Source organism: Haemorhous mexicanus, chromosome 2 (assembly GCF_027477595.1).
Source record: "Haemorhous mexicanus isolate bHaeMex1 chromosome 2, bHaeMex1.pri, whole genome shotgun sequence".
NCBI classification, from domain to species: domain Eukaryota; kingdom Metazoa; phylum Chordata; class Aves; order Passeriformes; family Fringillidae; genus Haemorhous; species Haemorhous mexicanus.
In genome coordinates this window covers 41,515,610-41,543,332 of record NC_082342.1, presented here as the reverse complement: position 1 = coordinate 41,543,332, position 27,723 = coordinate 41,515,610, and the positions used below count along the sequence as shown (strand labels likewise).

General features: G+C 40.5%; 1 protein-coding gene across 3 annotated transcripts; it reads right to left on the bottom strand.

Moving 5' to 3' along the window:
* MTNR1B (melatonin receptor 1B) lies at window positions 1-27,040 on the bottom strand. Of its 3 annotated transcripts, none has more exons than XM_059838537.1 (2): window positions 26,710-27,040; window positions 1-5,958 (listed from the first exon to the last, which is right to left on the bottom strand). In XM_059838537.1, exons 1-2 carry the CDS (start codon window positions 26,924-26,926, stop codon window positions 5,090-5,092), a joined length of 1,086 nt encoding a protein of 361 aa, XP_059694520.1. In that variant the 5' UTR covers window positions 26,927-27,040; the 3' UTR covers window positions 1-5,089. The 3 variants fall into 3 exon arrangements, with proteins under 3 accessions (XP_059694520.1, XP_059694521.1, XP_059694522.1); XM_059838538.1 differs by lacking the exon at window positions 1-5,958 and adding an exon at window positions 26,146-26,619 and having other exon boundaries at window positions 26,710-27,016; XM_059838539.1 differs by lacking the exon at window positions 1-5,958 and adding an exon at window positions 26,146-26,521 and having other exon boundaries at window positions 26,710-27,001.
* Between the last annotated feature and the right edge of the window lie 683 nt (window positions 27,041-27,723).

Sequence of the window (27,723 nt, the reverse complement as noted above, 5' to 3'; positions counted from 1 at the left end):
AGTTTGTGAATAAAACACATCTGGCACCAACAGACCTCATTTATGATGTCTGTACTATCAGTTCACATGCATTTAGCTAATTTTATCACATGACTGTAGGTAAAGGGAACCTCAGTGGTTTTACAGAAGAGGAAAATTAGTTGCTATGTATTTCAGACATAAAATACTATTTTTTAAAATGGTGTTATTGTGGCCAGCTCTACTTCATTCTCCCAGAGAGGAATTCTCCCTTTATACAGCAGTTTTGAGGCTTCATTCTGCAGCCACTGAACTATTTGGAGTTTTGTCTGCACAATGCCATGAGACTGACTTGTTCTGTGAGTGAATCACAGCAACATTCCTGTGAAATGTTGGGAACAACCTTCCCAGCTATCCACAAGGAGTAAAACCCCCAGGGCTAAACACAAGAGTCTCTACAGTTGGTGAACAGGACAGTTCCACCTCTGTGACTGAGTCCAGAGGGTCACAGAGTGCATCACCTCCAGCTTTAACCTCCAACTCCAGTTAAATTAGGAGTGCCCAATTTCTCACAGCTCCTTCATGTTCTTAACCTGGAGTAACTTTATGCCACAAAAGTATTTATAAATATAGACTGAAAAAGTAATCTTATCAGTCAGATGAAGGTGTTACTAACAAGACAATGAACAGGAATCAGTTGTGTGTCCTGCAGCTGACATTCACAGTGGTCTCACTGCATGCACATTGTAACGTGAGGTAAAATATTGATTTATTATTATAGATAATTATGATGTGCAAGATCCAGTTAAACTAACAACATTTCAATAGATGACCGAAAATAAATTCTCTCTCATTTTCCATTAAATCTGTAAACATCTTTAAATGCAACAAATTGTTCTGATGACCAAAACTGTTTTATATACATATTAAGAAATATATACAATCTTCCATATATATTCATTGGCAAATTCCCAGACTGGTTCAATTAATTGAAATACAATTGGGAAATGAAAGCAATAATTTTTATCCAAGTACGTTCTTAAAGGAAGAAGTGGAGAGACAGAAAAGCGTTTCTGCTCCTGAGAATGAGCCAGGCAGAATTATTCCATTCAGTCAATAATTTAGTGAGAAATCTCATCAAAGTCAACATTGATAGGACTGTGCCTTTAGTTTTAATTCTTCCTTGAAAGTGATATTTTCACTAGCACAGAGAGACAGGATAAAACCAATGCATTGTTTCAGTCTCATTTAGACTTTACCAGACCTCCACTTCTCTCTTTATTGAAACAGAATTTACAACTGGTCTTCACCCATCTACATGGGAGTAAGCTTTTTTCTAATCTGAAATCTACTGTAAGAACAATTCTAGAATACATTTACTTCTCTTAATTAACAGAAAATACAACACTTTTTAATCAAGGTAACACTAAAGGTTTGAAAACACTCCACATTTTCTGGAAACAGACTTTTTCCCTGAGGCCCTAGTTTTTCCTTCACTAGTTACCTTGTGCAGGACAGAGGGTCCACCTGACTTTTTCCCTCTTTTTTCTTAAAGTGCCTATGTCAGATATGCTGGTGTAAATACTTTTATATAACAAAAGTAATAATTTCCTCAAAGACACATAAATCTGCTCAAAGCTGATATGTTCTTCCTGACTATACTTTCAAATCATGCTATAACCATATCAACTCTCTTGATAGTGCATTTATAGAGTTTTCCTTCAAACTTAACTTTGGGGAAATGGATTTTGAATTAAAGTAAGAAAAGGGAGAAAACTAATTTAAGGCTTCTTATAGAAATATAGGTAGAAATATACATTTCTACACAAAGACTTTTTACCACTGAGAGCCGCATTTAGTTATCTAAATATAATTTTTATGCATTTGATTGACTTACAGGACAATTTAAATTTTATGGATTTGATTGATTTCCAGATCAAATAAAATGCAATGCTTTGTAGTAATACATGGTATAAAAACTATTTTAACAAGCATGAGTTATTTTCCATACATCAGGACTCAACAAGTAGCAGTACCTGGCACAATAATAGCAAAGTTGGCTTTGCAACTACCAGGCAGTGCAGGGCCCCTTCCAGGTAATGCTGTGGTGATAAAATCCTCACCTAAAAATTTAACACTGTTCCAAAAATTTTCCATCAGTTGTGACAAAAGATCCGATTTTGGAACAGTTCTCTCTGTGGCTGGCATGGGTTGCCTGGAGAAGTTGTGGGAGCTCCATCCCTGGAAGTGTTCAAGGCCAGGCTGGATGGGGCCTTGAGCACCCTGGTCTAGTGGAAGGTGTCCCTGACCAGGTCAGAGTGGCTGAAACAAAATGATCTTTCTAGTTTCTCCCAAACCAGGCCATTCCACAACTCGGTGATTCCATTCAATTATTTGTATGAGCTTCATTTAGGATAGCTGGGAACATATCAGAGCAAGGATTTGGAAAGTGATATTTAATTTTTAAAGAACAGATAATATTTGTAAAATAACTTTATACAAATTTCAAGTCTGCTCCTCGTGAGAGTGATAGCAGCTCATTTTTGTGGCCAAAGAAATTGTTTCAACATTTAAATTTATTTTATGGAGCTAAACCAATTATTTTTGGACTCCATTCTGACTCATTTCAGTGACAGATAAACCTAGGTCTATAACCTTATTTCTAATAATAGTTCACCTATAAGTCAGACAACCAATTTTGACTTTCAAGTCACAATTTTGACTCAGAGAAGTCAGAAAAAGCAGGACTGCCAGGAACCAAATTTTATATCCTTTCCCACAAGTTTCAGAGACTTTTGAAACTTCTTATTTACTCTGAGGGAAATTTAACATGTAGATATACATGCATATTGATTTTGTGCTCCGTATCTTGCTCTGGACGTCATGGAAAAACACAACATGTATCAAAATTGTTTCAGACTTACAAAATTATGTTTCAGGTAAAACCTACTTATTAATGATTGCTAATTTTAGCCACAATATTTTTATTTTCTGCCACGAGGTTATATTTGTCACATCTCTTCATTACCCTTATGCACAAAGTTTTCAGCTCCTTATCAGCTTACCACTGTATGAGTCTGAGGGTGCTGGACTTCTGAGATTATCAGAAATCATGTGAAGAACATGAAAGCAGCTAAAATAATAATCACATTTGTTACTTTGCTGTACTTTACATGGGCTTTTGGCAAGCTAATAGAACATTTAAAATACTGTGGTTCTTTGATATTTTTCTATCACTCTAGGAATATAAGGGGGATGTTTAATACATCTTTATGGCTTCAGAAGGAGTGTATTTGCTGTACAAATTAATATTACTGCAGAAATATTTTTCATAATAGCTAGGTCAGGAAACCCAAAGTGGAATGTAATAGCAGCCTGAATTCCTCATTGTTCCATATCAATACCTGACATGGATTTACCAGAAACCTAGCTCCACTACCCTAAACAGCATTGCTAAGAAATGCTAAGAGTAATGTGCATTTCAAGCCTAATGACAACATAAGCTCATTGATGGTGTGCTTGTGCACAGATCCCAATCTGATTTAGAGAGAGTACAACCACATTGTGTAAATTACTATGATGCTCTGGAGTATAACCCAAATTGTAATCTGATCTGCACAGCCACTGTTACAATTTGTTACCTGGAAAAGCAGAAATCCAGTTGGATTTTGAGCTGAGTTTAAAAATAAAGTGGAAAATAATCTTTTATTTTATGAACTGCAAATATGAAGTGTAGGTAAACTATTTATGGAATTAAGATGACCTGTCCTTGCCTGAAATGTGTGTGAGTTATCAGATTTTTTTTAGAGTCAGTGAAGGTACAGTTACAGAGTTCAGCTGATAGCTCCCTTTATCAATAAAGATATCTCTTTCAAAAGAAAAGGAATAATTTTCTAGGACTCTAAGAACTACTGTGAGTATTTAGAAAACGGATTGTGTGCAAACATCTCCACTGGGTTCGTCCCAAATTAAGCAAGATAAATCCCTCTCTAGCTATCCAAAATTAGGTGTTTGAACTATTAATCAAAGCTGCTTTTAAAGTCAGTGAAAGGAGACCAGCACCTCCACAAAACAATTAATCTTATCCTTGGATGTGTGTTTATCATCAGAGATGGAAGGAAACATATCTCCACTACAGGGAACCTTGAAGGTTGCCGTAGGTTAAACACCAGCAGTGGGTTTTGTTCGAGATTAGATGTAGACATGTGAGTCAATATATCAGCTACCATTATAGTCAAAGGGGCTTCTTCTTTTGGTCTAGCATCATTTGAGATGATCTAGGATATCCTGTCTAGTGTACAGTTGCTGGTCCAGATGATCACAGGTCAAATGCTATAATTTCAGTCTGTCACAACTGTGTAAGGTGTGCTAAAGTGCATCAAATGACATTTTATATAGATATTTTGGTAAATAAAAGAAGTTCAATGAAAATTCAATCTTTTCTAAAGGAAGAATATTGTGTAAGGTAAATCTGTGAGAAATCAACCAATTACATTATCTACCATAAAATTAACCACGAAAGATGAAGCGAGTAGACACAGCGTATTCCCATTCTCAATGTATGTAGGTATGAAGAACCTGGGAGGAAAGTCTCTAATGTTAATATTTGCTTTTACACAAATATTCTTCTCTCCAGTTTACAAATCGGATTCAAAGACATCATTACTATCACAGAAATGCAATGTTTGGCTTATATATGAATAATAGAGTGTCTGTCTCACCCTCTGTTTAGACACAGAAGGGAGGAAAATACCACTCCAGAGCTTTGATGAGCTGCTGAACACATAGACTCACTACATCTCCAAAGAAATGAATCCTGATCTTGTATAAAGAATGCAAAACTCCTGCTGAAGTAAAAAAATACCTCATTCATGTGTCTGGAAGCAGGATTCAGCTCTCAGAACTAAAACAGCTTGCACCCACCTGCTGCTTTAATTCTGAAACACGTTTTCAATTAATATCTTGTATAAATCACTAATCCAGAGCAATGTGCTTTACTATGAAGACAGTATTCCAGTCATAAAGTGTGATCCGAGTGGAAACTCCCCAAAATTAGGCAGGAATGACCAGAACATTACAACTATGATCTTGGTTTTCTCCATGACAAACTCTTGCATTGACTATTACACATTTACAATGTTTCAGTTTTCATTTGGTTATTGTTGTTTAAAGCCGGAGAAGGCTTGCTCTTCTGGCCATCAGTTCCTCCTTTGGATGTGTCCTGGAAGAAAAGCCTTGGCATCCACAGTGACATTAAAATTCGTTTGTATTCATTCCGAAAATTCTGATTAAGAAGACCGTATATTATTGCATTAAGGCAGCTGTTGAAATAGGCCATTAAGTAACTTATAATGAACAGCCACTCAGGAACTTTTGGTGCCATTTCCGTAGGATCAATGGCTACAGCCAGTCCAATGAAGTTTAGAGGTGCCCAGCAAAAGGCAAAAATCACAAAAACAACAAACATGGTAAGAAAGTTTCTGAAGTCACTTGGCTTCAATCTTGGCTTTGTTTCTGACTTGACTCGTCTTCGAACTTGAAGCACTAAAACCCAAATTCGAAGGTAGCAGAAGCTGACAATGGTGATAGGGACGATAAAGTGAATGACCACAACAGCTATTGTATAGTAGGAGCTTGCAGTTTGGACAAACGTGCAGGAATAGATGCGTGGATCATACTTCAAAGAGCCAACAAAAAAATTTGGCACAGTTGCAATTACAGTTAATATCCAGACTAAGGAGACGTACAACATTGTATTCCAACAGCTGTACACTTTGTCATAGGCAAAACTGTGGCATATGTAGCAATATCTGTTTATTGCAATTGCAGTGATGTTGAAAATTGAGCCTATTACACTTAGTCCCATCACAAAGCCACTGGCTTTACAGTGTGTTTCACCCAGTGTCCATCCATTGTGGAAAATAGCTAAGAGCACCAGTGGGTATGGATACAAGGCCACCACCAGATCAGCCAAAGCTAGGCTCACCACAAAAGCGTTACCTGGAAGGAAAGAAAAATACAGAAGCATAAGTCTGAAAGCAAGCATAGCTGTGAAGAAGAAAAAAAAGTGTTTCATTATTTTGGACGTCTGCAATGCTAAATTATTGGTGATGTCAGCAAGCAGCTGGTATATAGGACCATCAGGGAAATGATTTTACAATGTAACTTGGAACACCATGGAAATATCTGGAGAAACAGGGTGTTTCAAGTCAGTTGGTGACTGGATTATATCCTCCTTGCTCTTTTTGTCTTTAATAAACATAGCCACCAGTGAGCTATTACATAAGCACGTGTTAAGTGTAGCTAACTCCATGGCTGGATTGATATAATGAAAAAGAAAAAACCAAATTGTGCCAGAGAAGTAAGCCATTATGCCATTGTATCCTCTCACTGGAATGCTAATGGGCTTCTCAAGCATAAAGGAGAAGGTTATACAATGACTAGGTCTTTAGGTATTGGAAGGATGTGCTGTTTTATGCATACTCTAAATTGCTGCACAATATTCTGTAGAAATTTTCTGCATGAATGGCTTACCTATGCTGCAGTTATTTTCTCTTTGGATTGTCTAAGGAAGAATGGGTCATCTTCATCATCCTCTGCAGAAAGGCATATTTAATTATACAAAGAAAAGTTCCATGCATGGAAGAGGAAGTATTAATATTTTCTGATGATGATATACAGGGAATATAGGTGGTATGGTTGAGCCCTCTCTTCTCTCTTTAACCGGTATCCTTTTCATCAGTTTGAAATTTCTGACATCAAAGGGAATTTTTATAAAATAGTGAGATAGTAAACTATATTCCTGAAAAGTGCTCTTTAGGAACTTCACTCTAGAAGATAGAGGGATTAACTTTGAATTCTTGGCATTTAGGTAATATAAAATGTATATGGTTTGTATGGTTTTGTATATGGCTTGCCTACTCTTTTTTCTTTCCTGGAAGTCATTGACAGCATAAACTGATATGGAAAAATCCAAGCAGTTTTTAAAATTGAGCATGGAACATAATAATTTTTTGAAAAGAGCAGTTAGGTGCTCCATTCTACAAATTCTGAGTTTACTAGTTCTCGACTTACAAAGCAATTATCCGTGTCGTATTAAGAATGGCATTAACTGGAAGTTGTAAAAGCAACAACCATGTACAAATATGCTCACCAAAAATTATAGAATTCCACATCTACACTGTTTTCTCCACCTGCTTTACATCTGTAGCTTCTTGAATTAAAGAATGGGGAGCTGTCTTTCTCCCATACACTTTAGGGGACCACCATGCTCACCAGAATTTGCACATCAGCAAGTTAACTTAATGGAAACCAGGATTATCCATTTGTACTCTCAGAAACATAGCCCATCTCAAGAACAGTGTGCAACTTATTTCAGATAGCTCCTCGTTATGCATTTAGTAGACTGTTTCATATATTTTAAAAAGCTACACAGGTCTTTCAATAGCTGCAGCTGCATGATTTGTGAGGAAAGATTGAACAAATTAGGGAGACAATTGAGTGGGCCATGATAACTTCAAATAAGCCAAGCAGGAAGGATATAACACGTTCCTATGATTGTTGTGAATCCAAGCAAGTTTCAGCCACAACAAGGAAGTTTCAAAATAGACACAGAGGAAAAAAAAAATAATGGCAAGAAGAAGGAAGTGTAGGAACATCTTGCTTTGAGACTGCCGCTGAAGATTGTAAGAAAATAGAGAAGAAGGATTTGTCAGTACTGGCCTAAATAAAGCTGATCCCTTTGTGCAGGAAGGATGAGATTACTGTGAAGGCCTCTTGTAGCCTTGTTGTGGCAAACAGGACAAAAAACAAAACTAACAAAAGAGCAAGGGCATCTTTATTAGAATATATTTACATCCTGGCAACAAGAATTTCTCTTATATTTTTTCATCACTGTATCTGACATTAGAAGATAGAGAAGTCAGAAGTTGGAAGTCAGAAGAAAGGAAGGAAGAAAAAAGAACAGAAAAAGGAAGGAAAAAAGACTCTTTTTTTCTGTTTTAGAATGCCTTTTGGAGAAAGAGAGAATTTAGTCTAGTGGGTTCACTAAGATTAATCTAAACTCTAAGGCCTTCCAGCATCAGCTTCTACCCAAAATGTAATTGTTCAGTTGAAATAGAGTGGGCATTGAGCTCTTTCAATCACATTTGGAAATAAACTGTAAAGTACATTTAGCAAGATATTTTCAAAGTTTTGAGTGCAGTTTAGGACTTCTTGAAAATTCCAGGTGCAATGAATAAATAGACTGAGCAAGGAACTTGTCAAAAACTTAATTTACTAGTTTACAACTCAGAAGAAAAATGGTCCAATATCTATAAAGGCCTCAGGTGATTTGTCACTTCTATGGCTTTTTACAGGGTTGAATGTTCCCACTGTGCACTGCAAAGTAAGGTCCAATGGTATTTTTCCGTCTTTGTGGATGACTACAGAATTAAGTTTAATGTTTATTACTGCAATGAATAATCTACAGAAGTAGAGAGAAACTTTTCTAATTCAAAAAACATAAATAATTGACATTTTGAGAAATCTAAGGTCTTAGACATTTTCTATGTGCTTGGAGAAAGTAAATGTTCCTTGACACACCTAACCCAGGGCTTTTAGAGTGGCCTAAATTACATTCATAATAGAACTAAAGAGGTAACTTTTTGCTGCCTGTAAAAAATAGAAAGCCCAGAATTTTCATCTAGCTGGAATTATTATCATTGCTTCTGGAATTTACTTGATGAACTTTGTTCTTAGATTTCAGTTTCATTAGAGAGAGTGGTATATTCATTTTTTCACTGGAATGGAAATACCCCGTAATTACAAGCAGTAGCTACTGAAAGCAAAATGTCTTGCCAGGTATTCAAAAACTTGCACATCTGTGCTGTTTTAAACACTGATAGTTCTATCCATAAAAAAGAAAATAATTCTGATATTGACTTTGGGTGCAACAGAACTAGATAGGTATTTCATGAAGCATTCTTGCATACTGGTTTACTTACTACAACCAACAGGAGAAAGAGAACTGTCACACCCTCTTGTAACCTTGATATGACTTGATGTTGTAGGAATTTACTTACAGAACAAACTTTTTGGTAAGGCCAAAACTTTCAAGGGCTAAGCATCTGCCTTCTGAAAAGACAACTGACTTTTAATTTCTCTACTAAACCCAGAAGCAATTGCAATGAGCAACTATTTTCTAAAGGTTTTTCTTCTCTCTTTGGTTTTAAACTGGTGAAAATGCTTAATTATATATGACATATAATATGTGTTTGGGTTTTTTTTTTTTTTAGGTAGTGTTTTGGTTGTTACACATTTGTTTAACAAGTTTTTATACGCTGCATACAGACATCACCCTCTTCTATCTATGGCATCAGGTGGAGCAGAGAATTAAGTCTTTCACACACTGACATTTGAATTCCCTGTGACAGTACAAGACAAGACCTAGGGTAAGCTTTGATTTACTGAGACATGTTAATTTGGTATAATGTTCAACAGCGTGTTGCTAACAGAAGGTGCAACATAATGCTCCAAACAAATGCCAGATGGGTGTTTGTTTTCTTTGAATGTGACAGTTTAAAGGCAGTAATATGTTCTTTTGTAGTTATGTTTCGTTATTTCAGATATTAGTGAGGTATACTGCAGACATTGATGTAAAAGAAAGGGAGAGGCAATAGATTTCCACTAGAACAACATATTTTAGAGCCTTCCTGCCCTCCAGCAGATCAACACTCCCATCCAATTTGGTGTTGTCTGCAAACAGATTGAGGGGGCACTCAATCCCCTTGTCCAGATCACTGATAAAGATATTAAACAGGACTGGCCTGAAGAAGAATGCCTGACTCACAAGAACAAAACCTTAACATGTAAAAAGGACTTAGAGATTGTGGCTAAGTGCCTTGCAGACTCCTGGACTGGAACAGAACTGTGTTCTTGGCCCTACATCTGCAGCTGTGAGTTAGTGCTGGAAGCTACATTTGCAGGAGGTGAATTTTAGGCTTATTAGGCAGATCTCTCAGCTGTTGACACAGACACAGATTTACTGAAAGGAGGTATCTAAATTGCACTGTTGTTTTTGAGATCATGATTTTGGCACGCTTGGCAGCTAGGCATGAATGTAACCCAAACCAAAACCTCCGCTTCTCCTGCACTCTTCTTCTCCCTCCGGTTAAATATGAGAGCTCTAGTCCTTGCTGCGAGTTTGCTGCTTTGAGTTTGCCAATAGACCACAGGTACAAAAGTGCTGTGCCGCTCAAAGCTGAGTAAAAGGGCCTGAGGTTTCTAATCCCCCGGGCGAGCAGTTTTGCTCGCCTGTGGCTTGCTCTGGTGCTGCTGGGGACGGTGGTGATTCTCTGTTGCCACCTAGTGCGGGAGCCACGGCAGAGACAGCACATCGCATCACCTGGCAGGGCAGCAGGAAACGCCCGGGGCTGGCTCTTCCAAAGCGAAACGCTGATCGTTAATCAGATACCACATATACGGGGTGATAAATACTTTCCTGGGCTTCTGATACTTTCTGAGATTGCAGGAACTTTTCCACTACCTCGTATTTTCAGAGAGGAAAGGGGAAGCAGAAGAGGCAAGACAGGCTCTACCACTAGAAATTTCACTGTTGCCAAGTGGTTAGGACACTTCCATGATAGAAGACCCCTTCTTAGAAAAATACTTGAGTTTATGTGTCCCGTAGTCCCCAGACAGTGCCCTACTCACCAGCCCTGCCGCTCTTCTGGGGTTAGCGTGCTTGTCTCTTTCTAGGTTATGTTCAAGAATTTCAGCCTAGAATCAGAATACACAGGTTACCACTTAGATTGTAGAGTGCTCTTTATCAGTATGCTCATCCAAAAAAAAGTTTAAAAATCCTTCTCATGATTTAACAGCAGGGAAACTGAGATAGGTGCAGGATCTCTCCAAGACACTGATTGGGAAGAACACTCCAGGTTCATGAACCTTGGTCCTACTTTTTTGTGTTAGATAATGCCACCTCTGTTAGGCATCCTCTGGGAAAAGTGGCAGCACTGGTCCAGCTTTCTTCTCCCAAACAGCATCATAGTGGCATACTGATGCTGAGGGATGGAGCACATAGCAGAGCTGGAGCTATTAAATAAGGCTAGTTGTAGTTGTATTAAAAGCAAATAAAAGGGAATGGTTGCTGCACTAGGTAGTAAATCCATAACAGATTTTGTAGATGAAAACATTTTACTTGTGTTCAAGGGAAGACTGGAAAAGTACTTGTAAGAGTCCTTATTTGAAGTACTGCATTTGAAGTTTACTTAACAGACATACCATACTAGATTTAGGAAGCCCTCTGAGATGGAAGGAATCACAAGTTGTAACAATACAGAAGCATAGTGCAAGCTTGCTCTGTTCTCTTTTTCTCCTCAGTTCCTTCTTCCATCTACTGCTTAAGACAGAGTATGAGTCTAGCTATGCCTTGTTCTGTGTGTCCAGCCATCTGAAAGGGAGCAGCATTTTGCAGCAGGCTCAGGGGAGAAGATCCCTTATATCCATGCCCTAACAGTGAAGTCAGCCTCTTGCCTTGAGGGAAGTCTAGGATGGAAAAGGCCCATGTTGTTGCTGAGAGAATCATAGACTTGTAGAATCATAGAATGGTTTGGGTTGGAAGGGACCTTAATATCATGTTGTTCCAACACCCCTGCCATGGGCAGGGACACCTTCCACTGCATCAGATTGCTCAATGCTCTACCCAGCCTAGCTCTGAATACTTCCAGGGTTTGGGCATCCACGCTTTCTCTGGGCAACCTGTGCCAGTGTCTCACCACCCTCACAGTAAAGAATCTGTTACCAATATCTAATCTAAGTCTACTCTCTTTAGTTTAAAATCTCCCCTTTTTCAGTTTAGATTACACAGGAGGAGCGAAGCCAAGACATTGACTCTGAGGCTTAGTGCCATGGCACCAGTGCCAGCGCAGCCTCAGAACCCCCGGTTACTGAGCACAGCCAAATAGCAACAAAACCAGACTGTTTTTTCACTGGTTCATGAAATAAGTCCTGTTTTCTGTGTCTGCCAGTACATATCAGCTTAATTTTCTTCTCTTGAAGTAATCACAGCTGTTGATTGCTTCAACCAAGAAAGAATAGGAAACCTACTTGTGCAACTGCAAGTATGAAAACTCATTTACTGCTGACAAAGGGGCTAATACAAAAAGCTGTAAAATACAACAGGCGCTATCTAGTTAGATCCTATAAAGAGCTGGCTGACCTATAATTTTTAATAACTTTTTATTCAGTGTCTCAGCATTATATTGCATGTTAAAAAAAAAAAAAGTGAAATATGTAGCATTTTATAGGATGTTGCTTTGTTAAAGAAACAAAAGAAACCCTACCCCAAAACTTGTTTGTGATCAACTATAAAGTACTGAAGTGTGGAACCAAACAAAGGAAGAATATTTCACTTCTAAAAACTCTGGAAAAAAACTTCATTATGCCCTGACAGATTTTAATTTATATTGTGTGAAACAATAGTTCATTCCATCACCTTTATTATTACTTTCATCTTTGCTACTGTATCTAAACTACATTTGTGTCAAAGGAAATTATGTTGGTTTTTTCCTTTACTACTGCAACAAAACATTGCTCAAGTCCTTAGAATATCTTAACTTCCACCTTCTTTTATAAAAAAGGACAGGAAATTGAAAAATGAAAATAATTTTCTTCAAACTAAAATCATGTTTTGTTTTGTTAAGCTCTTTGGCTTGTGTTTTTTTCTATTTTAATATTTGCTAGCAGATTAGTTGAATTAAAAAAAAAAAACTTAACAAACCAACAAATCTCAGACATTAAATAGTTTTATTTTAAAATATAAGGCTTAAGATATTACTGAAGATACTCAGGCTATCAGGCTGGTATATGAAGTGAATAAAATTGGGGACTATTGGAGACTATGGGGCACAATCAGGACCAATTTGCCAAGAGATTTGATTAGCCATGATAAGGTGCATCTTGTAGTTAAGCCCTGCAGATGAATTTAAACAGCCCAGAACATTTTGACCAGTGTAGATGTTGGGGTCTCCACTTTCAGAACCGAAGTCATGCAAGGGGCAATTTCCTCAGTGCTTTGCTCAGCTGCTCCCTAGGGCTGCAGGTGGAGGACTTGCAGCCTGTGACAGCTGCCGAGACAAATATGTGCAAAGCATGGACAAGTCAGCTGGTTCCATCTGCTAAAAGAAACCAAATCTAAGCCCATTACTCCTCCTATGTACTTTTGGGTGTTCCTATGTTCAACTCCCAGACACAGTGGAGGATCCTGGATTTTTATAAAATAGGATCTGATACACTGCAGTATATAGAGTACACAGGAACATCTAATTGGAAAACACTCATGTTGACAAGTTGCCAATGCTTCTAAAAAACCTATGGAGTCCCTTCATTATTATAATCTTCTTTTATTCTCTTGTTTCCTGTTTCACCAAGAAAGAAAATAGATGATACTTGACAAAAATGGCCATTATAACCTTTCAGTAAGGAAATGTCTTACCCTTTCTGCCCTGAGCTTTTGGAAGGCCTCATTACTGTACATGCATAGGGAGATGAATGTCTTCAGAAGCTGTTGTCAGTCTCTGCCATCTGCTTCTTTTGGAAACAAGGTCTTAAAGCAAAGCACAGTGATATGATTCATCTTATAATGATACTCATAGGTTTGTAAACAGCATGTGAACAGATGAATAAATAAAATGCTTTTACAGAAGATGATTGTGTATTCTCTTCTGAAGTATTAGCTGCTTTGTGTTCCAATTCAATACGGACAAAGTGTGTAATGATCATTTGCTGAATCAAGGTCTTTTCTGAGAGCCAGTAGAAGCCTTGAAAAATGACAAGACAACAACTCTACTGTGGCTGGGCCTGCAAGTCATGATATTGTTGAGATAGGTAAATGAGGGGTGATAGGCATGCTGCCAGTGTAGCCATAGAACTACGAAAGCTGGAACTGATCTCTGGAGTTCATCTAGTCCAACCCTCCCATTCAAAGAGGGATAGACTATAGTGGGTTGTTCAGGGCCATGTCCAGTCAGCCTTTCACTGTCTACAGCCACAGACACTCAACAACCTCTCAGGGTGACCTGTTCCAGTAAGGAACCAGTGTACAGGATATTTACCGTTTTCGCTAGGGAATAGAGGCAAGATGCTGTCAATTTTGTGACAGATGAGGAGTCTTCTTGATCTACTAAATATCAGAAGGTACTTAAGATCATATCTGTTACTGTGCATGCAGAGACCAGACATGGTAATTAACAATGAGCTAGACTTGCTTGGTCAGAAGAAGAGGCCCCAGCGCAGATTGGAATAAATGGGGCTTTGTTTTTCTTATTCTTCTGCCTTCAGATTCTTTGTGAACTTTTTGAACAATCTTTGAGCGGACAAAATAGTCTGAGCCAAACACAGAACCTGGGCCAAGAAACATTTCCAGACCAGTAAATCTACATCCCAGTGAAGGTACAGAACTCTGTGGGGGTGGAGTGTGGAGTCTGGTAAAGGCTGCACAGAAAGAGGCAGGAGGCAGCAGCTCCTAGCAAAATCATTTTCAGAAAGCAATTCCCACTGTCTTTAGCAAGGCTAGGATGCTCCTCCTCATCTAGATACTCACCTACTAGGTTAGAAGAATCTAACCTAGATTCTGCATGTTCCCCATGCTGTTCTGATGACCTTTGAGCACTGTGAACTGACAGCAACCAGACTTTCAGACTAGCTCCTTGTGACAGTTCTAGCTAGCCCACCCCCATGAGTGACCTGGTGGCCTGTGACCCAGAAAGAGAGCTGTGGGTGACTTCTGTCTGCCTAACCTACTGAGTCACACCTCCTTTAGTCCATCAATACAGTTGCAAACTGGAGTAAACCAATATGGCTTTTACTAAGCTGAGCTCAAATGGAAATCACTATATTTATTTAATTTATATATTCTCATGTAGTAGTATATTCATATATATATATATATATATATATATATATATATATATATATATATATATATATATACACACTACATGAGAATGTTTGAGAGTGTTTGAAGGTCACCTACTTCACTATTGTGTTTGCTCTCCATCAGCAGAGCAGATTTTCTTGCTTCATCTTCAACCAGGAAGCTGGCTGTACAGCAAGTTTTACAGTCTTTATGGTCCTAGCATACCAGGTGTTTCATAAGAGTGACTAAAGAAGATTCTATTGTTTTCAGATTATCCAACCAGAGGCATAATTACAGGACCTCAAATTAGTTAACTTTTCTTCTACTTTGAAACAACAGATGTCGAGTGCTGCAACTGGACTCTGGATTGTGCAGTTGAGGTTTCATACCCCGCAACACAATCATGGGTAAAATTTTGTAAGCTCTTTCAACCCACTTACCAGTAGATAATTTTTTCAAGGCAAATCAATATTGTTACACCATCCTTTTACAAAGCCTGCCTTAACATCTGATTAATATTTTACACATTTTGCTTCCAATGACTGCAAAGGGAAGAATAAAAAATGTAAGGAGAGGCTTGCTTAACATGAAAACTAATTCAGAAAGTAATCTTTTGTCCACAGGCTCTAACCCCACCTGTGAATCAAATAACAGTTACTTTTGCAGTTGCTTTAAAAATATTTTAGGGACACGTCTTGTCCTTGAGTAGGAGTGCTCTCAATTTGCACAGCACAGCACTTACTTTCTGACACTATGTTTCATGCCAGTAAAACACCTGGAGTATAATGGAGTACTATCTGACTTGGGGGAGGGAAGTTTGAATTTTAAATATTCTTCCTGTCATGTCCACTAACATAACAAGACAAAGGCATACAAAGATACCAGTCCCCTATTAGTATTTTTTTTTCCTCTCTAACAATGCAAAAATTACACCCTGTGCATTCCAGTGAGTAACAACTGATTTCAAGCAAGCTGGTTGGAATGTTTAGTCTCTTGAATATATTCCCAAGACTCTTAAGGACCTTAAGTGGCAGTCCACAGAAAGGAGGGATGGACAACTCCCAGATGGCATGTAGTGACTATGCTGTCTTGAAGAAAAGCAGCATGTTTTAATATAACAGCCTTTTATTTCTCAGTAGAAAATCTGATTATAGTTGACTACTTCTAAGAACATATTTTAATGGTCCTAAGCATCACAACTCTAATGAATTTCATCATGGACGGGATCTGCACAGAATGGGCACCTTGAATAGACACTTTTTTCATCTAACTGTGGGTAATATTCAAAAAGTAGGTTATTTTTACTTGAATAAAAAATTAGCACATAAAAATATCTAGATTGATTATATTGGTATTGATGTTGGTATTGAATACCTTCTCACAAAAGGTTCTTTTCCCTATTTGCACTCAAATGAAATGCTGTGTATACTTGAATTATTTGGAAAAATGGAACTGGCATTAGAATGAGAGGACACTGAGAATTTTGGGCAGCATTGGAGCAAATCACAGACACCTGAGGATGCCGCTTATTGGTCCCTGTCTTCTTTGCAGTGATATATTTTACAATTTGCTGCTAGTTCTAAACTTACAATTAGTTAACATAATTATATTTACAAGGGCTGAGATACCAAGTGGATATTTTTCTTGTTAGTCAGACTGTTAGTTCCAGGAGCTGCATGTGCTATCTTCTGACAGCAATTATTGCCTACATTGAACAAATAAGGCAATATAAACCAACAGGTAAGCAGATGTTGTTCTATAGCAAAAAGATGACAATATAAATGGAATTATCATATAAATTCTTATCATCTTCATAAGGCGTTTAAACATTGAAACTGATCCAAGTCCATAAAACACAGCTGAAAAAATTAGTAAGTCTGTCAGAAGGGTTATGTTTTTTCTGCAGACATAATTTAAGCAGCATTTATTAAACAGTGTAATCAAATACCTCTACAATTGATAAATAATTTAAAAAAGAATCCAAACAGTCAGGATTCTAGTAATTTGATAAATGTATTTAAGGTGTTTTTATTTGTTTTCATGTCAAGATGTAGCTGTCCTATATGCAGCTGAAATGTCAGGAAAATGATGACTCTGATATAGCTCAGTCCTTATCAGAGGGGAGATCATAAGTAAAAGAGAAGATTCTAAAGCAGCTGCTGTTGTTAGGGAGGACACACCACAGTGTTGCACCCACAGTGATTTAAACATGTTTTGGTGGGATTTTGCTGTCAGGAAATCTGTTTTATGCCCATATCAAGGTGGAAAGTTAAAAAAGCAGAACAACTGCTCAGATTCATTTTTAGGAAGATGAAAATTGTAGCATTAGCATTCCTTTCTGCAAATGAAAAAAATGGTTTTATCAGCTGAGGATAACATGGCTGTCTTCATATGTGTTCTTGGCAACGAGGCAATGTACTTGCCAGTTTAAGGCACCAATATGCACTGGTAAAAGAAAACTTCTAAGAAGCCAAAATCTGAAGCATACCTGAAGGTAGTGGTACTCATAATATATCTGAATTGGAGTAGGAGTAGAATTTACTCCTAGAGGCAGAGAACAGGTTGTCACTGATTTAATGGAATGAGAGTAGTCTCCTATAACATCCTCAACACAATGATTAAAGTAATCTGGTGAATATATATGGGCTAAGATAGATGGGAAAATCAGTCTTTTAAAATGAGTTGTCCTAGTGCTCTGTGGGGAGGTTTGGTCTCAGCTCTCACTGATTGTGCCAGAGAGCACCATGAATCCTTGAATTGCTTCTGCTGGTCCATCCAAGAATAGAGCTTTACTGCAGAGAGGTCATTCCTCATACAGTCAGTCTTGAAAAAGGAATGTCAGTCCAGAGTCCAGGAGAGAGCTGGCAGGAAAGGGAGTGCTCCTAAGACCCATTGGAACTGCCACAATACAGCTGCTAAGAGCTCCTTCTAATTTCCTGTCTCTGAGAGTACGTTTGTGTTGGTTATATCAAGGAGATGAAAGAAACTTATCCATACTCTGAGCTGGCAAAAAAAAAAAAAAAAAAAAAAAAAAGCAAGAGCTGTGTGACTGTGTTAGACTAGGCCTAAAGGGGAGCCTGAATACAGAATTGCAGGAAAAGTATTGCACAAACAGCATCCTTTGGTTTTCCTTCCCTTGAAACATAGGTAGCGTGGATGTGTGCCAAATGAAATACATGACATAAATACACCCTTAGATTCTTTGTTACAAGTTCAGGAAAACATACTTCTGCAGCTCAAATAAATCCTTATCATTCTATTTCCTCTAAAGATAAGCATACCAATAGCTCCACTTATTAAGTGGAATAGGACTTAATATTACATTCTAAAATAAAAGTACCTTGGACCTGATCTTGGCAATAAACTTCTTTTTTGCTTATCAATAAATGGAATACTTACCGTACAGGATAAAGTAAATGATAATTCAGAACAATGATAACTTGGCAATAATGTGTTGCCAAGTACTTCAAAGGAAGATTCAAAATACCCTATGGCTGCAGAATAACCTGCACTAAGTTACAATTTTACCCTTAACAGCATTCCCTATGACGCAGATTGATAGAGAAGTTATTTTTCTACTTTATGATGTTTCTGTACTCCTAAATACTTTCAATTCCTCTAGGATCATAATTACCTTACAAACTTTCTATTTCTGAAATAATTTAAAATTCTGTATCCTTCCGATTTTTTCTCTTCTAGAACAATCTTAGGTTTCCACTTTTCATTTTTTTCTAAATTTACCTGCAAGATTCACCTTCTTTTTTAAAGAAATTTTCTTATTTGGCGAATTAGTAATACTGGCTTTTCACTTTGCTCTTCTACTTTTGGATTTAGTTACAGATTAACAAAGTTTAGAGTTATTATTTTATAAGTAACTTTGAAGACTTATATTCACATTTGGTTACTGTTTGAACCAAGTCTCACAGAAAAGAGGATGGAATTGGTGATGAACTTATTCTGTTTCCTCTCCATGAAGAGAATAGAAGCATAATTAGAATTATGAGATGAGTCACAGGCACATGACTGAATAGTTCTAGAAGTTATATAGAAAGATTTGGAGTATTGATCATTTGGAGGTATTTTCTGGGAAGAGGTTTCATATCTTCATGGGGAGGTTTCATATCTTCATGGACAGACTTCACCTAAGCATATGGGATACCAGCTTGCAATCCAAGCTGGCAGAATGAATAAAAAGAATTTGAAGTTGAGAGATGGGAAGAGAGCTTGAGAAGAAACCATATAGTTTCTTCATTTAACACCCAGGGCAAGGGAATTTTGGCTTCAGGAAGGTGGTGGCAAAAAATATAGAAAACAGGAGCTCAAACATTGCAGAGTTCAACTGGAGTGGTAATATAAAAAGCAGTAGAGTCAGTTAAAGGGTGCCAGGAACCTATGCAATAAAATAGGGGATCCAAAACCAGTGAGAAATAAAAATAAAACTTTATGGAAACAATTCTGTTAGAATGGAATTGCACCAGTGATCAGAGAAGAGAAATGCCAACCAAAAGGTCCATTGTCTTCATAAAAGAAGGAGAATGAAGAGAGAGATTGAGAGAGAGAGAGAATATCCTGGTAAAAGACAAAATTACACTGGGGAAGAGTTGCAAAGACAATGTGCAATGAAGAATGAAGAAACCTGAAATTGGATGAGAACACCTTCCTTTTAGGAGGAAAACATTAATGAAGCCAATTTAACAATGCAGGTCCTCATATGTAAAGGGGAAAATAAGCACTGAAATGGCAGCTGAGTTCTGGACATACACCCAGCAGATTTCTTCAATTCAGAGTCTATTTCCCAATATACCCCAGCCTTTGTTTTCATAAAGAACAAAGACATCCCTGAAGAGCCTGCCATAGAAAATAAGGTTGTATTGAAAGTAGATGAGATTATTTTGGTTAAATTAAATACAAGAATAAACAAAGCAGACACAGCTAAGAAGGGGGCTTGCACATTTTGATAAATAAAAGAAGCTAATTAGGAAAGTGAAATCAGCTCTATTGAGGAGCTTAGGGACTTGAATGTGGAGGAATGTTGGCATTTCTTCATATTAAAGGTACAAAAATATTCTCTTTCACTTGCATCCAAAAGAGGAAGAAATATAAAAAGAGTTCCAGATCTAGATGGAGAAGAAGTTGTCTCAGTAAGGACAACAAATGAGGCTAGAAGTAAAAGATATGTCCACCAAGAAAACTGCTAGAGAGAGCAAGAATTGATAAAATGGAAACTAACCCCCTAAATTTCTTTGACTTCACAAAGATTTCTAAAGTTACTAAAATGTGTTTTCAGCACAGCAAAAAAGAGGAAAGGAAAGAAGTTACTGGGGGAGGAGGACCCTGAAAATTGAGTTAAAATGGCTCCCGGTTTGAAGAAAGATTTTGCTAGACCTTTTAATAAGGACAAAAATGGTGGTCTTGGGGACAAAGCAGGCTGACAGGTGAGGAATTAGCATATCTACACAACAATAAAGCGAAAATATTGGAAAGGTTGATTAAACTTATTGGCAGGAATTTTTTAACATCTGTTATCTCAGAGATAGTGTTGTGTTCTGAAAGTATTGAGAGCTACATGTGGGACCTGTAAAAAGGGGCTGAAATGTTCTCTAGTCCTCACTGCCTGTAGGGAAGTGCAGATTTCTCTCAGGCTTGAGTGATTTGATTTCTCTCAGAGCTTGGCTCCCACATGCATCCCAAAGAGCAGTGTTGCCATGACTCACTTGCAGCTGTGGTGCTCTCACATTTTACTACCCATTTCCTCCTCCTTTGCTATGGTGCTGCACAAATGCTGCTTCTTTTGGCATGAATGGTGCTTGCAGTAAGTCAGAAAAGCAATTAGTCAGGGAGTAATAAGAGAAGCAAACCAGTGTTGCCACCTCTGGAAGATTCATTTGTCTACCATAGAGTATGTGTTAACATGTCCCCTTTATTCAAGGTGGGAAATTGTTGAAAAGGAAGAATGAATTGAGAACTGTTTGGGTTCTTAATCTCAGTTCTAGCCAAGACTGAAGAGACAAACTTGGAGGGATAGGAAAATTAAAGATGCATGTATAGACCAATGGAATAAATTAATGTGAACTTATACAAAGTGGCTGTACCAAGTAATCTGATCATCTTTATTTAATAAAAGCTGGACTTGGACTTTCTGGATCTGGGAGGTTGCTCTCAACAGATCTAGCCTTGGAATCACCAGGGTACCACTTACAGTCTGTTGCTACCACTTCCTGGACAATGATGAAAGAAAAATTGTTGGACCGGAGGGAGATAACCTACATTGAACTAATTTTGTCTGTTTCAGAAGTATTACATCACAAAACCCAAAGACAACTGATGAAATTTTGTGATAATACAAAGTTGAGAGCCTACTGATACACGGACATGTCAAGATCTTTTTTTGCTTGAGGACTAAAAGACCAGAAAGTGGATAGAGTATAATAACATGAGATATGAGGTCAGGCACTGAAGGAATAATTATATAACAAAAGAAAAAGAAGAGCTGCATCAGCAAGTGACTGCACCAAGAACAGTCACCCATATTATGCTACCACATAAAAGGAAAATGGGTCTTCAAGGCATGCCAGGTCCATTTTGTCTATCCAGGAAAGGACTAGAGCAGAATAGAATGTTAATATTTTCTTGAGAGTATTATTGGTACTTCATCTGCATTACTGTGAACAGGTCAGTTTTCTGTTTAAAACAGATTAATTTAGTTTGTAAAGGCCTAAAACCCCCAGGAAAATTAAGAACTCAGCTACTTAGAGGAAACTAAAAGTATTTGACTTGTCTACTACAGAAAAAAAAAAAAAGGTTGAGGGGTAAACATTTGTTTACTCCCCATTAATATTGCAGAAAAGTTCTCAGCAGGTGGAGAAATAATCCATTCAAATTAAATTACAATTGTAATTCTACAAATAAAGATATCCACTCTAAGTAAGGAGCTAATTATCAAAAAGTTAAAATAAAGTAAAAATGAGTTTGAATCGTGGTAAGAGATAGAAGACCTTTACTCTAAGTGTTGGGTTCAATGAACTTTTGTGAATGTTGAAGCTACGTTCCCATCAATTTCTTAGCATTGAGCACCTTTAAGGCGAATGTGAGAGAGAATATGAAAGCCAAACACACCCAGTCCTGGAGCTAAGAATTCTGTGGATCCAGAATTCAAGAAATGAGGAGTACAAAAGCTGAAACCATCACAGTGGGATCTCACAATCTGCTCATCAAAATATGTTCTTGTCAGCGTCACTGCTGGTATTAAAGGACAATTTGTCCAAGTGGTTTCAGAAACAGGCTTCTCCACTGTCATTTTGTAAGAGATGGATTCCATCGCAGGAAATAACTATCCTGTATTCCAGTGGACAGGAAAAATAATAGCAGAGGAATAAAGGAGGGAAAGAGATCTGGTGTGGCCAAGGAGATGAAGAAAACTGAAAACAGCATTTAACAATGGGGATAACTTACCTTCAGCTGCATCACAGAGATGTGGAGTGAAGGCTATGGAAAGGGAAAGAGCATGGAAAAATACTACAAGACTTGCTTATATTGCTGAACAAGTTTATTTAGTAGATGGGTAAGTACCAATATTATAATCCTACGTGCAGGATTGTTTATTTTGTACCGATGTCCATATGAGAAGCATTGTCCATCTCTAGAGCCACATACACATTAGACAGAACTAAACATGTGAATACACTGATGCTCTTACAGGTGAAAGAAACATGAATTTTGATTTAATTTGTGTTGCAACAGCACCTTGCTATTCAAATGGAAATCAGAGTCCCACTGTGCTGTGTTAGCTGATATATATAGAAAGGAAAATAGTGGAGAGGGTGAGGAGGGCTGACAAAATGCACTAAAAATACCACTTTCCACTAATGCATTCTTTGGCAATGCACCAAGGTTAATATTAATATTCTGCCAAAAGTCAAAGGGTCCCAAGACCTCATTACTATTTGAAATGATATTGAGTTAATGTGCCTAATTCTCACTTCTCACTGATTTTATGCTGGCTTTAGGGCCAATGAAGTATAAATGGTTTGCTTTATCTCTGTCCTCTGGGAGATGCCTTGCTGGTTCCCACTTTCTAGAGTGTTTCCTACCAGGTTCTTACCCCAGCCCATAATGTTATGTTTATAGCTACAGCTGTACAAAAGTATCTTTAAAGTTCTTAAAAGCATCTAGTGGCTTTGATTTACTTGAGGCATCTTCAGGATACTTGATCATCCAGCAGTGGTTGTTGAGCTCATGTAAACTTTAACACTTCAAAAGTTCAGCAATGTAAAAGCTGCCATCAACTGGGCATGTTTAATTGAAGACACACAAAATCAATAATTGTTTCTAAAAATTCAGAACACATTTGGCATTTCAAATAGAAAGGCAAGCTGTTTTAATCTTATTATTTCCACATACAAAGTTTTATTTAATTTTATAGTATGTTAGATGAAATTGCTCTCTTCCCAAATTAGAACTGATAAAAGCATTAATTTCTGTAAATTAAATCACTTTCAGAGATCAGAAGTTGCTCAGCCTCTCACAGAAAGATTGGGGGCAGTTATGTAAGACAAGCATGTTGATTCATACCAATTATGCTATGCATTACTTGGAAGAGTCTTCACAGATTTTCCCCCAAACCAAATTTAAATGTGGGAAAGAGACTCCTGTGTGATCTGAAACAATCATTCTATTTTAAGGGTGGCAAAAATCCCACTTTTGAGGAGTGAACGAGCAATGTCCAGAAACACCAATCCTATCTATTCTTTATTTCTCTCCTGCTGAACATAAGAGGATACAAGCCCAATGGCTAATAGGTCATTTTATTTCACTCCATTCTTGCACCTCCCAATATATAACAGCATTAGAATAGTTTTGGTCATGCTTTAATTTTAAGGATGGTGATGCATAACTACATTGTTTCCAGTTATCAGAAACTTCTCTCTGTGAAGTCTAGAACAGAATAGTGTTGGTAAATCCTGGAAAAACTGCTAGACCTGTATTGCTTTCTGAAGGTATGATTACTTCTTGTGCCACAGAACTAGGCAAAGCTGGTTAATTTATTCCTTATACACCTGTGACTTATTTGAAGTCCCAAACTCTCATCTAAGAAGAATCTCTCACTAACTTCTTCAAAGGGAACCGAGTGCTCATGATGTATAGCTCTTCCTTTTTCCTTCGATCATCTGGATGTCTTCCTGTCATAACCATTCCCCTAACTTCATCTTTTTCTTCTCTGACAAGGTCTAACTCCTTTCATGCCGTTTTTCCTCACCCTTTCACTTTCTACTGCATTCACTCCCCTTGCAGGAACAAACACGTCGTTTCTTGTTTGCTCAGAATAGAAACCTGCAAGTCCACCTGCTTTTCCATCTTTCTTTGTCAGAGGCTAAGGCAAGTACTGCCTTAGCTCTCTGCCGCTTTCCCATCCCCTCTATCACTCCACCCACATCAGTTTCCAAACCTCTTCCACTCTGCTTCCTCCCTAAGAAATTTTTCCTGAAAAGACTTTTGTAGACATTTACCAAACTATGCCCTTTTAGTTTCAGGTGCAGAGTCACGTCTCCCCGATGTAAAACTAAGCACTGGCAATTAAAAAGGTATTTAACCTTATAAAGATCATGCAGAAATAATTCCCTGCTGTTTTTCACAGTACTTATCAAAGATAAAGAGATCTTTGGGACAGGGTCAGTGACATCACATTGAGGATTATCCTAAAAGGAGATCAATTAGCAGGTATTTGAACAAGGTAAGAAGACTACGTTTGGGTGATTTTTTTGGTTTTTTTTTTTTTTTTTTTTTTTTTTTTGTGGTGTTGTTTAGGGGGTTTTTGGGGTTTTTTTGGGGTTTGGGGTTTTTTCCCCCAACAGTCCCAGCGTGCCACAGAGTACTTTGATCAATATCTTGAAACTTACTCTTCCAGACATCACTCTCTTCAAGTTCAAACTTCCCTTAGCTGCTGTTTCGATGAAGGGAACGTTTCAGAAGAGAGTCTCTCTCTTCCTCCCCCCCTGGACGGGATTTGGTGCCTCGGGCCGGCCGCCCCCTCCAGCGAGAGCCTGTTTCCCGGGCGCTTCCTCCCCCTGGAGTTCAGGAGCCAATCCCTCGGGAACTTGCCTTCCCCCGGCTCCGAGGGGGCCGGGAGAGCCCCGATGAGTCACGGCGGGTCCCGCGGGACTCCGTGCCCGGCCGCTGCGCCCAGCCCAGCCCAGCCCAGCCCAGCCCAGCCCCCCTCCGCTCGCTCGGGGCAGCGCCCGGCGCTGCCCGGCGGCCGCGGTCCCGCTCGGGGCACGCAGAGCCCCGGCTCCGGGGCGTGCTGCACTGCCGGCCTCGGCACGGCTCTGCTTCTCTCGGGTTGCTTCCCCGGGACAGACAGCCCAAGCACAAGCGCACGGACCAGCAATAGACGCCCCACGTCTTCCCTCGCTCAGCCAAAACACCCTTCCAGACGTTCTCAGGTTCGGTGCTGCTCGGGGCAGTGTGATCTCTCAGCCCCGTGTAAACGGGACTTGCCGGCATCTCCCGCCTGCAGCTAGACGTGCAGCGATTGGGGAGCTCAAGAGTTACCCCTCCATAAACTGTTTTTGCCCCTAAGTACGATTTAACTTAGAGCAAGAGCGAACGAGCGCCTGTTCCCCTTTAGCAGGAGCTCTAGTCACCGCACGTGAGACACGACAGCGCTTGGGAAGCGACATTGGTTAAAAAAAAAAAACAAACCAACACCCCCACCATCCTCAGGAGAAACAAGCCAGCCGCTCTGCCTCCTTCTCGGTGGCAAAGGAGCACGCGCTGACACAGGGGATCGATGGCAGAACCCGCTGGCTCCGAGTGCGGGGAGCACAGTGCTTCAGACTCCTGCCAGCTCCCAGCAAAGTTTGGTTACCCCGACCTGCGTGCGCATGGAAAACGAGGGAACTCGAGTCTCTAAGGAATGAGGAGTTCCGGGAACAGCTAAGTACTATAAGTACTATAGTAGACGCACCACAATTTCGGGGGTAGCACTTTATACTGCACCGACACCCAGAATCCAGCCGAGTGCGGGTGTGCCCAGCTCTGCGCATCAGGGAACAATCGGCTCCAACGATGGAGGGAGCCGGAGGGGACTGTAGGATCCGCACGCAGCGGGACGTGCGCGAATCAGGGCCAGGAGGCAAATCAGAGAAGTTGGTGAGAAACTAGAGAGTTTTGTAGTTTGAATCACGTTGTAACCAGCCCGGCCGAGATGAGGAGATTAAAGCCAGGACTTTTAGCAAGTAAAAACCGCAGAGCAACATTCTAGCACACACAAGGAGAAACTGTAGACACGATTCAAAGACAACACCGCAATTTATTTGTAGCGTTCTGGTTAAAGGATATGTGATGAGGAGACAAGAAGGCGATTTCGTGAAGACTACCGTGAGCTCTGATGCGGGCTCCAGAGAGCGGGCTGAGCTTGCACAGCACCATATCTTTAGGACTCTTGAGCAAGTTTTAAAAGCTCCTCCTTCACTCCTCCGATGGCTTTGGGCACGCTTTTTGTCGCCGGATGGCACCAATTCCCTTCCTCGGGAGCTCCATAGAGACCACATAACGCCTCATTAGGAACCCCTGAACGACCTGCGCTCCCGGACGGGGGGCGGGATGGAGCCCGAGGGGACCGCAGAGACGGTGCGCTGGGAAGAGTGACTGAGCGCCTGGGGGTCCCTGCACAGGGCAAGAACCCATGGATGGGGGCTCTGGTCCCCCGCCTTCAGTGGGCGGCCCGCACGGACTCGACCAGCCGGCTGGACTCCTCAGGACAGCTGGAGGTGAGGACCAGGATAGCGGCGGGACTCCGGGCGCTCGCTGCTCCCTGCCACCGCCAGGGCAGGGTGCGGGGGTCAAGCCCTTACCTGAGTTCCGAAGCTTGCGGTTCCTGAAGACGGAGAGGATGACCAAGAGGTTGCCCAGGATGTCCACCACGGTGGTGAAGATCAGCACGCTGGACAGCACCGGCACCACCCAGGCGGGCCGCGGGGCGCCCGCCGCCGCCGCCTCCCGTTCAGCCAAGCCGAGGCGGCCGCGCCCGCCCGGGTCACAGCAGTTCCTCAGGGAGCCGTTCTCCAGCATCGCGGCCACCCCGTCCCGGCGCCTCCCCGCGGTGACCGGCGGCGGCCCCGCGGACTGGCTGCGCGGGCGGGCGGGAACGGCTTTAAGGGGCGCGCCGGGCTCTGCTCCGCCGGGAGGGGCGGGGATGGGGCGGTGCCAGAGCCCCCTCCTCTTTCGCGGGCAGCGGGGGAAGCCCGGGGGCGGGCCCAGCCCCGCCTGCCGAGGGAGGGAGGGAGGAGGGGGCGGCGGCGGCGGCGGCGGCCGGCGGGAACGGGCGGCGCGGAGCGGAGCGGGAGGGGCGGGGGCAGCATCCGCGGGTCGCGGAGGCAGCCGCGTCGGCCATCCCCGGTGACAGCTTGCGTGGCCGGAGAGCCGCGGGAGCAGGCGAGGGCGGCGGAGAAGCCCTTATCCCAAAACATTGCTCCTGCCCCCGGGCTCAGCCGCGAACATCCGCCATCCGCTGCCGGGAGAGGCTTGTTTGGGGGTTGTTTGTGTTTTGGTTCTGGGGAGTTGGTTTGATTGTTTTTTCCCTGCCCCGCGGCTCGGACCGCGGCGTTCCCGTCAGCGCAAGGCCAGCGCTCCCCCCGCCTCTCTCGCCGCCAGGCACACGGTGCGCCCAGACGAGTGTTCCTGGCACATTCCTCCCGTCGGCCTGGCAGCAGATCTGAAGGGGTCGTACACTGCCTTCGCCGTGGCCTTGTGCCTCGCGTTTGAACATAGCGGTCAGGTCGAGAGTAAGGGCAGCGCCCGTGGGGCGATAAGTGCGAGCGCCACAGACGGGACGTGCCCGCGCCCATGTCGGCTTCGGAAGCCGGGCG

Coding starts and splice junctions, on each gene's coding strand:
- MTNR1B (XM_059838537.1), bottom strand. CDS start 26,926: ATGCTGGAGAACGGCTCCCTGAGGAACTGCTGTGACCCGGGCGGGCGC. Junction 5,959..26,709: donor CCGCAAGCTTCGGAACTCAG/GTAAGGGCTTGA, acceptor CTTTCCTTCCAG/GTAACGCTTTTGTGGTGAGC.